The 15172-nt window shown below is 43.4% G+C and overlaps 1 protein-coding gene across 16 annotated transcripts in view; it reads left to right on the forward strand.

Moving 5' to 3' along the window:
- RBFOX2 (RNA binding fox-1 homolog 2) overlaps positions 1-15172 on the forward strand; it is a 174315-nt gene that overhangs the window by 146102 nt on the left and 13041 nt on the right. For 3 of the 16 annotated variants that reach the window (XM_064455525.1, XM_064455563.1, XM_064455625.1), the window contains 5 exons: positions 2622-2682; positions 5068-5121; positions 5250-5342; positions 6458-6590; positions 14623-14665. In XM_064455525.1, the coding sequence (XP_064311595.1) occupies positions 2622-2682; positions 5068-5121; positions 5250-5342; positions 6458-6590; positions 14623-14665 (384 nt within the window). Of the gene's footprint in view, positions 1-2621; positions 2683-5067; positions 5122-5249; positions 5343-6457; positions 6591-10231; positions 10290-11996; positions 12037-14289; positions 14414-14622; positions 14666-15172 lie in introns of all 16 variants that reach the window. The other 13 variants (XM_064455588.1, XM_064455602.1, XM_064455532.1 and 10 more) reach the window with 10 other exon arrangements.

Consider the following 15172-nt stretch of genomic DNA (forward strand, 5'->3'; position numbering starts at 1 on the left):
CTGTGTCCTTCACCTCCCTGCACTGAAATGTATAAAAGTTTACACCCCTTACAGACTATTTTTATTGTTGTTTTTTGGGTATTTTTTTCTTTTCTTTCTTCTTTTATTAAGTTTTTTTTCCCACCCACTCCAAATTTTTGCCCTTCTGCTGTCTTGATTTTTCCTTTGCTTCAGTTTGCGAGGCTCCGATTTCCTGTTACCAGGCCTGAACAAAACTAACTGAAAGAGTACTGTCCGACTTCTAACTCTGTGTCCAAAAAAGAAAGCAGGGGGCCAGCCAGTATCCTCTCTTTCCTCCGAGGCCAGTTCTCCTCCATGCAAGTGTGAGATGATGCCCGTGGTGGGAGAGGAGGGAAGGGGAGATGTGGGGCAGAAGCCCCGAGAGGGCTGTGCTATACACACCACTGGTTTCTTGACCTTCCTATGGTCAAGAGTCAGCTTGGTGAAAGCTAATCTTTAAAGTTTCTAGCTCTCACCTTAGGGGGGTGAAGGGTTAATGTTGGCTGGCCAACATGGCCATATATTGGGCATACCTGGTGGTGACCAGTTTGGTGTTACACTGTGGTGAAGGCTAACTGGCGTCTTCCCTCTCTCCCTCTTTCTTTGAAAGAAAAAAAAAAAAAAAAAGAGTACAAATATTAAAACAAAAAAGCCGCCGTTTTTGAGTAAGATGTCTGCATATTTTGCTTTTTTTTTGTTTTGTTTTTTTATTTCCCTTTTCAATGGTTTAGCGTTTAGGGCCCTTCACTTGACTCACTCTTTCCATGGTAACTATACACAATGCTGGCGATGGTACGAGTTGGCGGTAAGTGAAACAAAAGCGCTAGAGAAGAAGCTTTTTTTTTTAATTTTTCTTAAAATTACAAAAAACCAAAATTAAATAAGAAAGAAAAAAAATCCATCTGCCATCTCACATTAACACTACGAAATGTGATTTGACTTGTTGTCCCCACCCACCTCCTTCCCCCTTCTCCCCCTTTTATTTTCAACGCTGTTGAGTAATGCCGCCTGGACTTTGGATGTACATATCGTTTTGTAGCAGTCTGAGCTGTTTGATTACTGACTTCATGGTGATTTCCCCTTGCACATCTTACTCAGAGTTACTGAACTCCAGTTTGGCTGGTTTTTATTAATGCACCCATTTCCTCCTTTCTCTCTCCTGCCCCTTCTTTCTGCTGCTTTTTCTTTCTGAGACCTGTTTGTAGCTGTTACTGTTTGTTTTCTCTCTTTTTCTTTCTCTCTCTCTCCCCCTCCCCGGTTTATTTCTTCACTTGGTTAAATGCAGCTGTTGGTCTCTGCTGACTGGTGGTTTCTGATCAGTTCTGGCAATTTTTCCTTTAAGTGCTTGTGTTGCACTTTGCTGTAGCAGCTGATTTCAGGCACTCGCTCCATCTTAATGATTGTCTGTGAGACCCTATCTCCTCCCTTCTCCCCTCCCCACCCTCTGAATCAATTGTGGTTTTTTTTTTTCTTTCTTTTATCTGTGTGTGTTTAACTGCATGCTCTCAGTCTCATCATTGTTGTTTTCCATTCTTTCTTTTTAAATGTGTAATGTTTCTATTGTTTTGGGGCTGAAACAAGAGTAAATGTAGCTCCAGTCTCCCCACCCTGCGTCCGCTCACCATCCATAAGTCTCAAGGGCCCGAGGCAGCTTTTATTTTTACATGAATTTTTTTCCTTCACCCTGGCCTCAATTCCCATTTAGCATGGGTTTTGATAAATTATTGATGTTGTATAAAGACTTCACCCTCCTTGCAAGAACTTTGAGGCTTTCTGACACGGGGCTGCAGTAACTTGGCTTACAAACTGGTCCATCTTTTCTTTATCAGCACCATCTCTGTGGTAACACCCCACTTGCTTGAGCAATCAAACTGCTTGGAATTACGCAGAGCTCTGTAAAGAGGGTGGAGGGCACAATGAAATAAAAAAAAGACCCAGGTCTACTGCTATGTTATTTCTTCTTTTTGTTCCATGAGATTTGTGACAAGAAAAAAATAATCTGGAAAAAGATTAAAATGGTGGGGAGGACATTGGTGAATGTAGACCAGACCATCCAAACGCTTGGTGGTGGTCCAGAAATCTCCTGAAGCCTTGGGAGTTCAAATCTAAAGCTGATGAGCTCCAGGCTACATTTTTCTATCTAAAAAGTATGCCTACCAGCGACCTGCTGGGCCCCAATCCCAACAGTGAGCTTGAGAAACAAGTCAGCTTGTGCATCACCTGGTTCAGTTCCCCTGCCCTGGGCTGCAGAAATTGTCACTGCCTCTCGAACAGAACCTGGACAAAACCTCCCAAGTTTCGCCCTTTCGATCAATGAGCCAAAAATAAGCACGTACCAAGGAGCAGCAGGGTGGTGGAGAATCTGCACTTTACTCTCGTTGGCCTTTTGTTTAATGCATAATTTTAAAGTGCCACGTTTAGCTGTAACTTTTATAATTAAATGGCAACTGTTAAAAGTAATTTAAAGATTGCATTCTTGTAAAATTAGTTGTTTAATTTTTTTTTGCTCAGATAAGTATAGTGTGTGCGTGTGTGTGTGTGGTATCTGAGAGTTTTCCATCGTTTTCCCTAATGTCCTATGCTTCCTTCCCTCTCCTCCCCCTCCCCTTTCTTACTTTTAGGTTAACAACGCCACAGCGCGAGTGATGACCAATAAGAAGATGGTCACACCTTACGCAAATGGTAAGAGAGACTGTACTAATGATGAGTTGAAAGGTTTGAAGGAAGACAAAAGCTTCCTGGGAGGGAAAAGTCATGGCCTCCCCTCAGGACCACAAAAAACCCCAACAAAAACAACAACAAAGACCACCCCAAAAACCAAAACCAACCCAAAAGAAACCAACAAAAACTGCACAAACCCTAACTTATAGCATAATGCTTCAGCGTAATTCCTAAGCATTTATGGAGGAACACCATGTTACAGACGGAGAAGTGGGAACAGAGGAGTAGTGACATGCCCAGTGTAGCCAAGCTAAGAAAAGAAGCCAAGGACTGATGGTTTCCTGCCGCTACCACAAGCTGATGCAGTACAGTGGGGCGTGCAGTACTCCTGAGTCTCACTGCCATCACGTGGATACCTAAATATGAATCCAGAAGCACAACATAGGATACATAATTGGATATATCTCAGTTTAGGTTCTAACTGTAGAAATACAGCTGTCCCCAAGCAGCCGGGAAAACAGAGGCCCTGTGCTGCTTGTTTGCTCGCTTTTTGTTAGAGACTGCGCCTGTGTTCAGTCATTTTCCAGTGAACCTGAATAGAGAAAGACGAAGTTGTTTGGGTAATGAAGAATCCTGTTTCATCAGGATATCTTGGTTATTCTGTCTGTGCAGTAATTTTATTGCATAGGCATATATAGCATAAAAAGTCGTTCTTTGACCGACAAAACTGAATGCTGCTTTGATACAGGTTTTGAATCTGAGTCTTCGTCCTGAAACAGGCAGAAGAATTAATTTTGGACTGAAAATGTTCCCAAACAGCTTCAGCAAGGCAGGAAGCTGTATATAGGTAGTTGCTAGTGTGAGAATGTTTTGATTACAACATAAGACTCAGAAGTCAGAAGATCCAAATTTTATTTGTGGCTCTGCTACTGACACGTGTGGCTTTTTTTGGTTACAGAACTGGGGAAACGGGAAGGCAGAAAGGCTGGGATGCTGACTCTCAGTGTCTGAAAGGAATTGGGAGATTTTATAGTAAAAGGCAACACAGCCATGTTATGTTGTCCTGAAAAAAAAAAAGGCAGAAAATGTGTATGACTGGTAAAAAAACTTGGCTCACTTGTGAAACCCTGAGAACGGGCAGGAATATTTTGCTTTCACAGCCAGCATTTTAAAGCCAGCTTAAAGCTACGCAAAGGTATGAAGTTATTAGGCCAGGCTTAAGGTATACAGATGAGTGGTTGTTTGACTTACTAAACTTGAGGGTTGATCCCAGTCTTCTTGTTGTCACCACTCGCTTGTATTTTGCCATCAAGGTGGGCAGCGCAGGGGCAGCGTGCCCAGTCTTGCGGAGGGAGTGTGCGTTGCATCTCTTATTGATACTCTGCCAGCAGGTGAAGGGGTGATGTTGATGGGCTGCAGTTCACAAAGTTGTTCATATGGTTTCTAGGGTGGATAGAGGTGTTAAAGCACAATAAGTGTGTCAGGACTCCAAGACAGAGTAAGGGTATGGATTTATTTAAATAAAAACACCTGTGTGATTGCTAGCTGAACAGCTGAGGTCTTTCATGAAAGGAATGTGTTGTGGAAGCCAGCCTACACCATGATGTTTGCTTTACACTCATTGCTCCTCTTCTTAGATGGGGGGAGGGGATGACAGGTATGTTTCTAGATCTGACTGGCAAATGTGTTCCTGCTCGTACCCCAGCAATGACTACTTGAAGCACAGTTCTCTTGTTGATGAGTTGCAGTTCTTGCCAATTATCCAGATGATATTAAAATACATTCTCTGGGAAGGCTTTCACCTGAAAAATAGCATAAAGAAGGCAGGAAATACTAAAATAACAGAGAGAGGAGAAAACGTGAGCTGAATATACTGAGTTGCTTTTTTGCACCATAGTCGTGTAATTCAGTTAGTGTGGAAATTCAGACACTGCTGCGTTTTAGCAGAGCTCTAGCAAATAAGGCAGAAGGGTGTGTTGAGAATTTAAGGCTATAAATTCACTTGCCTGGGATTGACAGTCTGGGCCGGTGGCTTTAGAGAGGTTTTGGATCTGCAGCATTCCTGGTGAAAGCAGGGAGGAGCTGACAGCAAGGTTCATGCAGGGAATGCAGGGTCGCAGGGGTGCTAGTGGCGAATATGCATATAAGGTAGTTGGCATTCCCATGCTTTGGATCAGCTGATGTTTTGCTGTTCCCTCTGATACAGCGACCTGTACCTAGAACTTGACATTAGAAAAAGGCAGTTGGCCTCCATCTACACCAAGGAGGATTGAGGCGAAGCAGAACTTGGAAAGAGCTGTGCATGTGAAGCCGGGGCACACGCAAGAGGCCGTTCCCCCTACCCACGCTGCCCGCTCCTTCTCTTGGTGTAGATTTTGGCATTCACTGCAGTCTTTGTTGTTTCAGGTTGGAAGTTGAGTCCTGTGGTTGGAGCGGTGTACGGCCCTGAGTTATATGCAGGTAGAGCTTAAGTAGACACTTCCACTTCTGCCATTTAACTGCAGTGGTGTTTGTTTATGTTCTCAATCTGCTGTTTCTTTATAACCTTTTTACATTTTTTTTCTTTATTCTTTTAAAAATTAAATTAGCGTCCAGCTTTCAAGCAGATGTCTCGCTGGGCAATGACGCCGCAGTGCCCCTGTCAGGAAGGGGGGGTATTAACACTTACATTCCTTTAATCAGTAAGTAGCCCCCATTGGCCCCTGAATTGTTCATGTGCTTGAGTTAATGATGACCTGTTACCCTTCTTCTCTCCAGTCTGTATAATATATACTTGAAAGGATGGGTCTCGCTGGGAATGAGTTTACCTTGAGCCAAAGTATACTGTACAGTGGCTGTAACTTGTTCATCTGCAGTGTGTTTCTGTATTGATGAATGGGTCTTTCTGAGCAATGAGGAGGCTGCAGAACAAGGGGAGGGTGTGTGTGAAGAATAGGCCATTCCCTTGCGCCCCCACCCCCCACCCCCCTTTTTGAAATCAAAGAAACCAAACAGACGAATCCCTAAAGTACATATTATACAAGCTGCTAAACTGCGAGCCTGCAGGGCCCCCAGTCGCATGCACCTGGACGTACGTTGAGTTGGGTTTGCGCCCTGGGACTCGTTCCCTCTCGGTATCTGTTTATTACGTGTTTGCAGATGCCTCTAAGGTTTTACATCATTTCATCACGAGCCAGTTTACTCCAGTGTAAAGCATAATAAAGCAGGCCCCGCTATACATGGTCACACTTGTTAAGTGAAGGTGGGCTCTCAGTAAACTGGCACTTTATGGGAAATTTCTGCTGCTGTTATATGGGCTATCTTGTCTTTCAGGCTTTAAAATGAACATACAGAGGATTGGGTGGCAAAGAGTGGGAGGGGAAAGGAGGGAAGAGACTGATGTAAGTTGGTTGACTTTAAGGGCCTCTTGACAAATTATTTTAAAGAGCCTCTGCAGTTTTGGAAGAGCCGCCTGCTGTATTGATAGTAACTCTCTGCGCTTCTTGGACTCTAACCAGACTGCATGGCGGTGTCAAAAGGCGGGGGGATTTGTACCCTGTTTGTGGTGGGTGAGGCATGCCAAAGCATTAACCTCTTGCATGCCAAACCTCTCTGCAACCCCTCTTCCCCCAAAGGCCATGGTGTAGCAGGAAGTATGTATCGGATGCTTGCTGGGTTATAAGCATGCCCCTCTGCAGGACTGATGCAAAATGTCCCACCGCTGTGGAGCTATTATGTCACTTTGTTTGAAGCAGATGGATTTTCCCTGGGCAGGAGCTCGGATCCTTTTCACCCTCCACCTTGTCTGTCTTTACAGTTCCAGGCTTCCCCTATCCAACTGCAGCCACCACAGCAGCCGCATTTCGGGGAGCCCATCTGAGGGGCCGAGGAAGGACAGTGTATGGGGCAGTCCGGGCGGTACCTCCCACAGCCATCCCTGCCTACCCAGGGTAAGCACTGGTCATGAGAGCAGAGTGCTCTGCACAACTGTGTCAAATTAGCTGATTGGTTAACAAAAAAATAACTAAAATTGTCTGGATGGTGAGAGTCAGGATATTTGCTAGTGCCAGAGCATTCTGCACACTATGGCATCCAGTGGGGGAAAATCTAAATTTTCATGCATTAAGTTCTTGACTTGAAACAATTTTCAGTACTTGCAACAGCTTAAAGTGACGATAGATTCCTTCTTGCAATTTCTCAATTTGTCTATGTGGCATTTGTCATATATTGACCCAATACGTTGTAGCGCTGCAGAGAAGGAAGTGAAGAAAGAAGGTCTAAAATTTCCAAAAAGGTTCTGCTCTTTGCACTCCAGTTGTGTTTTCATATCCAGGAATAAAGAATATTATCCATTGCCTTCATGCCTCACCATCTGGCAGTAGGACACAGAAGAGCCAGTTACCCACAATGGATTTGCTTTCTTTGTTGGAGACGATTTAAAAAGGTTTAAAACAAAGATTAATCAAGTCCATTATTTTAAAATTGGGAGTGTTTGGGATATAGGGAGAACAGAAGTGCAGCGTTCTTCTAACTGTTGTATGAAGCAATCAATGGTGAATGTGTGGCCTTAGGATTCTTTGCCCTCTGACTTTTCACTAGTAATGCAGTGGAATAGATGCTGTTACAAAAGAGTATTCTGCTGTTTAAAAATACAGGGAACTGGGTTTATGTGTGAGTTTTGTTTTGGGTTTTTGTTTAAGTGTGATGGAATGACAGATAAATCAGCAAGTCCCAAGCTGTCTTTCTGATTTTGAGGATGCTTTATGCATATTGCCTGTCTCTGGGATTTTACTTGCCGTGTTTTCCAGGCAATGTTCTCAGAAATAATAGGAGTAGGAATGAATCCTCCAACACAGAGAAGTGGACTGACCCTTTTTTCCTTTAGACTAGCCCCAAAAGAGAAGAAAATAAATTATAAATCTTTTATTAAAAAAAGGGAGGTGGAAGCCACACACATCAGTGCAAGGAGCTGGCCTGGTATATGCTGGATAAGCTTGCAATACCTTCTGTGGCAGATTAAGTGGTGAGAGCTACTGCTGCCCTTTATTTTTAGGGTCCAGCCTGATATTTAAAGTGGAGCTTAAGGAAGCAAGCTGCAGCGGTCATGTATCTGTCTGGCTTTGCTCTGTGGCAAATCTGGCAATGTTTGTATTTAACTCACTGGAAGACTTTAAATGAAATCTGTTGTCTGAGCACATTGGCCTTCCAAACAGTGTTTTGTCTGGGTTTTGAGATCCACCTCCTTTTGCCACTGCTCCTAGTTCATATTCTATATCCTCTAACCATAGCCTCTGACCTGCAACTTGTCTGTCTGTTGCTCTGAAAATGACCCAGTCTGGCTTTATAAGGAAGTGCTCCACAATGAAACAGAGAAGCAAACCTGAGCTAAGTGCTGCTGTCTAGCAGAATGCAAAATACTTGCACCAGGGATGCGGGGATGTGCTCTTCATCCCTGGGAGTAATGGCTGGAGTGTTCTTAGCAAGAAGCTGTCACAAGTGGTCTGCTGGGAGGGACTCGAGGCTTGTCTTTGATATAAATCCAGCCTGAGTCTCACATAAAAGGTTTATTTCTATTTGGAATATGGGCCAGGCTCCAATGAGTATCCCTTCCAAATACTGTCTCATGACAGTGTTTACTTATATTACGTTGAGTTTGTCTGATCCTGCTGACTGATTCCATGTCTTTACGGGCAGGGTACTATGCAGTAAACATTTGTGGGGCAGCAGTAAACAAGGCAGGTTCACAAATGGCCCAGCACTGTCCCTAGTCCCAAGCACTGGAATGTAATTAACTAATTCTGGTGTTGATTGTCATCATAGTCTGAATCTCTAAAAGATAATTTGTAGAGGGAATTTGATTCCTCATGGAATAATTCAAATTGTGCTTTTCAGTTCCATGTTTCAGTAAACCTGTAGGACGGACACTGCTCAGTGGGGGCACTGTTGACATCCATGGAGTCACATGCAGTCACACATTCCTGACACCTTACCCTGCATCAGTTGCTTTCCTCCTGGCCAGTGGAAGATGACAGCATAAGATCAGTCAGTGACACATGAGTGATCAAGATATAGTGAGTAATGTGGAAGACAACAGTACAGTAAGCTGCAGGTTAACTCAAACCTGGTAGAAGGAATTGGTTTTCACAAACCTCAGTGGTGTTTAAATTTTAAGTTACAAAATTTAATGGTATCACTGCATTTGAGAGCTTAGCAGAAACAAAAAAATAATAATAATACAGAATGTAGATTAATAAAAGCTTGTTGGAATTGCCATACTGGATCAGACCTGAGGGCCATTCAGGTTAGAGTAAGTTTTAAAAAGTGTCTACTGCTAGATACTCCAGAGGAAGGTGCAAGTAATTGTATTGTTCTTAATAGTTTTAACATTTATTTCAAGAACTCAAACTAAGATTTACTAATGCATATGTGGAACGTACCTACTTATGTATGGACATGGATGTTTATGCAGGGAAAGCTATTCATACCTTAGAAAGCAATTGCTCAGGCCATTGGAGAGGATGTTAGATAGTCACTTGAGCCTGACCTCAGAATACAAATGCAACCTTCACTTTATAACCGAGGCGGTATTGAATAGAAGTAAGGAGACATTATAACCTCTGATATGTAGCATGGGTAAAAACTGTACTGGAATGTTGCCCTGATTTGTAGCGGCCATGCTTTCTAAACAAGAATGCTGACAAACTATGCTTCAGACAAATAGCTGTAAGAATTAAGTCAGTCTGAAAAAAAATTGCCTACTGTAAAACTCTTAAAATTGATCAAGCCTATTTACTTTTATTTCTCAAGCTATAGGTTAGGCATTGACTTGTTCATGGTCATTAAGTACCTATATGAAGAGTAGGCTTGCCATAGTAAATAATAATTTAGTCAAAGGTAACTATATAGAGGATTCACTGACTTGAAACCAAAAGTAGATAAAAGTCAGACTAGATCTAAGGCATTAGGGAGCTTTGGGGGTTTGGAGTGGTTTTTTGGTTCCTTTTGAAACAAAGTCAATTGTTGTTACACATAAATGATATATGATGGCTGCTTTACAAAACCAGCATATTTCTTTTTCTTGTGGATGTGTTTTAGCTCAGCTAGTGGGCTTTTTGCAAATGCCACTGAGATCTGATGGGCTGCTGGGCTGCTTTATGCTTCTGGTCAGTCTACATAACCAGATGGTCTCCGTTGTTCTCAAATGAAGGAATTCTCTCAGTTTTTGCTAGCATTGAGAATGACAAATATGGATATTCTAGCATCTAAATAAACCTTGCTAAATTTCAGGCCTGGCAGTTGGTGTCAGTCAAGTCCTAACTGAAGGAGAGACGGAAGATGCACGTGTGCTTTGTTGTTTGGACTTAGGCAGCCTTACTCTTACCTGTTACTAGTGTTCCTTGCAGTTTTCTCTGGAGAGCTGATGCTAGCATCTCTTGCTGACAGGATTCTAAGTTACAGGAATAGTGGCCTGATCCAATGTGGTAAAGCTTATATTCATCCAACTGGTTGTGTTCAGAATAACTGTTAAAACTGATAACCTGTTCATAAACCAACAGTCACTTCCTCTGTCATGCGTTTGCCTTTCCTGCAGGAGCAGGTGGAGTATCACTGCTAAAACACTTCTGGTCCTAGATAGCGAACCCAGCAATGTAAGTCACTGCCCCAGGAGCCAAATTCTTTGTTATGTGGTTGTAAAAATTTAGCTTCAACAAAAATGATCTTATGGCCTGCTTCTCCCTGCTGAAGTGGCTCCCCTCTTCCTCTAACAAGGGTCTCTATCTTCATATCTGCTCCCAGCGCTCTTGGAGACCGTAGTAACTCTGTCTATTGGGAACGGAATGTACTTTTCCCGGGGAAGACAGCAAGACTAAATTATTCAAGCAGTAGCTAACACTGCAAGAGTTTTTTTTTTTAATTTTATTTTATTTTTTAGTAATAGCATGCAGAATTTTGGCAAGATCTGCTGGGCTTTTTTTGTGTGTGCGTGCCTTACAATAGGTGGGTCTCTGAGGGTGGCAGGCTCTTGGCAGCATTTCACATTCCATCCGATGAGTAAAAAAAATGATCATCAAAAGAAAACCTAGTATTCCATACCTTTTTCCTTAATGCTACTGGTAAGTCATGCACATCAGATCCATGAACATCACAGAAGGTGGGGTTAATGCTTTTTAAAGCTTTGAGCAAGTTTGTGCGGAGCTATTCAGAGGACAAGGCAGGAGGAAATTCCTCATTATGAAGCACATGCTGAACTCTGAGGGGTGGGGGGCATCCCCTCTCTTCCTTCCTCATCCTTCCCTGACCCCGTCCCCAAAGTGAGCTGCATAGTCTTATGCTAGCGAATGCTCTGGTAAGAGTGGCTCTTTGGGAACCCCAGGCTCTGGTTTAACAGTTTTCCTGCTTGAAGTTCTGAGAAAAAGAAAATTATGGCTTAAAGCAGAAAAAGCACCATCCCATGGAAACCCTTCCAGTTGCTCCTCTCTGCTGCAGAACAGGTCGTTACTACCAGGGACTCCCACTGCACCTTTCAATTCTCGGACCTTGGATCAGTCACCTAACCTTTTTAGCTCATTATCTCTGCTTGTGAAAGCAATGCATTGTGGGTATTTTTGGTTTTTTCTTTTTAATTACATTTCTCTGTGTTTACTTTGATCAGAATTGATTGACTTGTTTTCTTGAGGTGTTGCATTGGTTCTTTAAGATGCTGAATAATAATACTTTGCATGCTTGTGTGATCAGCCAAATCTTATCGCATGTCTAATGTGCAGGGTAAAAGCAGGTGATGTATGGATGTCAGAAACAAAGTCATGCAGCCTGTGAAGCTCAAAATATGTAATCATATGCAACTCTCTGAAATGAGCTTCTGACATAGGTGACTCCAGCCCCAGTGGGATGCCTTCTGAGGTGCTCCTTGATTTCACAAGCCCACTTGATGAAGCCAATGTTTCTACATATTTAGGGGGTAACTAAAATCATTCCAAGAGAACAACCAGAGTGGAGGTTTCTAAACCCGTGTTTCTCTTCTTCAGGACATCAGATCTTTTTGAGTCTATTTTTGTTGTACAAGATGGTGGTTCCCCTCCCTCTCTCCTTTGCACACTGTCTCCCCCTCTGCCCGCCCCATCCCCCTTTGCATGCCATGGAAGATGACTTGGAGCCGTCTAGCGTGCGTGCGCACACACATTCTCTCGCTGATTTGCTCCTGCCAAAAGCCCAGGTTGTGGATTCATACATCACCTGCCTGTGTAAAACGCATGTGCATGCTGCCGTCCTCAATAACCGGAATGTGTTTTCTGTTCTTTTGTTTTTTTGTTTTTTTTGTTTTTGTTTTGTTTTGTTTTTGTGTGGATTTTCTGCAGTGTGGTTTACCAGGACGGATTTTACGGTGCTGACCTCTATGTAAGTACACACACCGGAGCCTTCTCGTCCCCAACCCTTGACAAGCCAGCCTTTTTTTTTTTTTTCCTTTTCGTTTGTTGGTTTGGTTTTTTAAAATATCATTTACTTTAATTTTCTTCTTCCTTGTGGATATATATATTTATATATTTAGGAATGCAAGCATGCTTCTCTGTCACTGCGCTTGCCCCTGGGTGCAAGACCTAAGCCTTTGGGTTTCCTGATCATTGCCAGGGTCAGTTTACTGGGTGTCCTGTCCCCCACGTGCACACTGCTACTAATTAACCTAAGAGATGATTAGCAAATTAAAATTTCTCTCAACACTTCTCTCATTTACATAATTTGGATATAAAAATAACAGGACTGGTTTAGCCTCAGACCTTCCCTTTCCTTCTCCTCCTCCACCCTCCCCTTTCTCTCCCCTCTTGGGGCCCTTTCAGGTTTGATTTGTGCAGCCCACACTAAACTGAGCAAGCTGTATGTTTAAAAATGTTCATGTGCCACTGGGATGTGGAGATTATCCCTTTGGGGAAGACACTGGGACTGATTAAAAATGGAGACAGAGATGCTAGAGTGAAAACTGACATCTCATTTTGCTGGTAGGAATGGTACCTAAATAGGCTAGATTCTGTCGCCTCTTTGGGGAATTGTAAAGTACAAATATGTGAAGATGTTCAGTTAGAAGAGTCAGCAGCCACCTCCTGGGGATTAGCTCTGATACCACAGGAGACTTTGTCCTGTCGTTGTCTTTGTCCTACCCAGCCAGTCTATATTGCAAATCTCCAGGGCATCTGTGTACACGTAGGTGGGTTGTGGGTGGAGGGATTCTGACTGGCCAGTGAGAAAAGCGGTTTCCTCTCCGATGGAGAGCTGTTGCAGAGCAGCTATGGTAGGAATATGCATTTCCAAGCCAAAATGTTCAGGTCTGCTACTGCCATTGCAACCTGTGGCCTGCCTAGCTCTAGCAGAATTCCCTTTTGTCGTATTGTAGGTAATAGCTCTTTGGAGTTGGGGAAGTTTTGTATTGGGTAGTGGCACAGTTGTTGGCACGGATTTCACATCCCTGCTCCTTTGAAGGTGCTACTCCTGATGTTTATAAAGGGGACCCTGGGGTTAGACTCAAGATAATGGATGGAATTAGCTTTTGGATTTTGTTGGCTTGTATGGACGGTCAAGTCGTGTAAAGGCACTTTTCCCAGCACAGTACAGCAGTTGGAAGACATGCTCGCTGAGCATAGAGATGCATAGGGTGATTTCTTTATTCTTATATACGCTATTGTATGCACAGTCCTTTAAAAATTAATCCACCTAGTTAAGCGTTCCTTTATAAAACTGTCAAGGACTACAGGGGGTTCTGGGTTTTCCCGCCTCACTCCTAAAACACTGCCTTTACAGACCACTGACTTTGCTACAGCAAGTAAGCAAGCAAATGGGCAATGCTTCGTGCCTCTTCCCTCAGAGTATGGCATATAAGAGGCTGTCATGTTGAAGGGGAAGACTGGCCAGGGTTACTCCCTATTTCTTTGGAGAAAGCTCCTTCAGAGCTTCCATTGCAGGTGGGGAGGAGAAGCTTATTTAACAAGTTTTAAGGACAGAGACTTCAGTAATGAAAAACCCTGTGACCACTTAGTACTGCAGTGCAGTAGCATCACATAATACACAACCAAGCCCCCAAGTCAGGTTAGAATGTGAACTTCTGATGACTTTGCTCTTGGTGGCTCTGGTGTCGCTGTCAGAAAGCAGTACAATAGAAGAGGGGACTCATCAAAGTAGATGGCGGTGCTTTTTCCTATGTTATTGCTGCCCAGAGCCCTCCAATGGAGTTCAGGAAAAAGTTATTGTAATCCAAATATATAACATTACCTTTCCAAACAATTTGCTTGGCACAGGTGGAATGATTACAGTGTCCCTGTGCCCCACTGATTTGTCATGCTTTTTACTGCAGTGCTTATGCCCCTCTGGTTGCTGTGAAAGGCTTGTCCTGATGTGGAAGGGATGGCAGAGGGTACTTCAGTTAGGACTGTGGGGAAAGTTAAATTGAAGTCTCCTTAGGTCTTCTGAGTCCATAGGGTTGTGTCAGGGAAGGGTGGAAAGGAGCTGAGCTGGCAGGGAGTGCTTAGTGGTAGGCAAGATAAAGGGGGAGAGTCCCATGTTTGGGCTGCTTTTTCTGCATACGTGCTATACACCAATTTCTCATTTTCCTCCTCCTCCTCTTCCTCACTCCTTTTTTCTTTCCTGGGGCAACCATCCTGCTAGCCATTTCTTCTGTGAAGAAGGCATTCCATCTCTTGTTGGATGCGTCCCACTCTGGCAAGACACCTGAATTCATAAAACAACCTGCCCCAGGATGCAGAGGGCTTCATTTCGGATCATAAGAAAGGTTATCTTTCTTCTACAATGGGGTCAATCTGGGCGGCGGGGGGGAAACCCAAACCAACCCACCCATGCGAAGACCGCTCCTGCCTGTGAAAAGCGTGCTTGCATCCACTGGAAAGAAAAGGCTGGTGAGCCCTGCCGCGGGCTGTTTGTATGATTGTTTCTTTCCACAGCTGTGTTTTTTTGAACTGCTCTTCCTGTGTTCTGTTATAGAATAGTCTTACAGGAACCAATCATTAGCGCTAAAATACCTCAGGTAGGAGTGCCAGTGTGACCTGCCAACCGATCAGATTGTGGATTGCAGTGGAAAAAACTGAATTATACTAACCATTCCAGCACCACATTAGAGATGGGAACAGAGGCTTTTTTAGAGCAGCGCAGACTCACGTGTGATCCGAGCCCCTGCTATGGCAGGGCGGCGTGTGTCCAGATTTCACACCGAGTGGCATTTCATTCAAAAAAAACCAAAAATTCAATGGAAGGGTTAACAAGGTCATGCTTGTCCCATTACCATGTAGAAGCACCTGCTGCAATGGACACCGTTGTCCTGTCACCTCTTTTAATTCATTCATGCTCATTCCTGGTGCACATATGCCACCCTTCTAATACAGAAATACTGGAAATGGTTCTAGCCCTTTCTGCTTCTTAACTTCTGTTAGGGCAGTTTTGGGGGTGGAAAAGACACAATTGAGTTATGACAAATAAAAGACCCTAAAATTGGGCTCACTGCCTAAACCTGGCAGGTGGTCAAGAGTATGTAACT

Source organism: Phalacrocorax carbo, chromosome 1, assembly GCF_963921805.1.
Source record: "Phalacrocorax carbo chromosome 1, bPhaCar2.1, whole genome shotgun sequence".
NCBI lineage: Eukaryota > Metazoa > Chordata > Aves > Suliformes > Phalacrocoracidae > Phalacrocorax > Phalacrocorax carbo.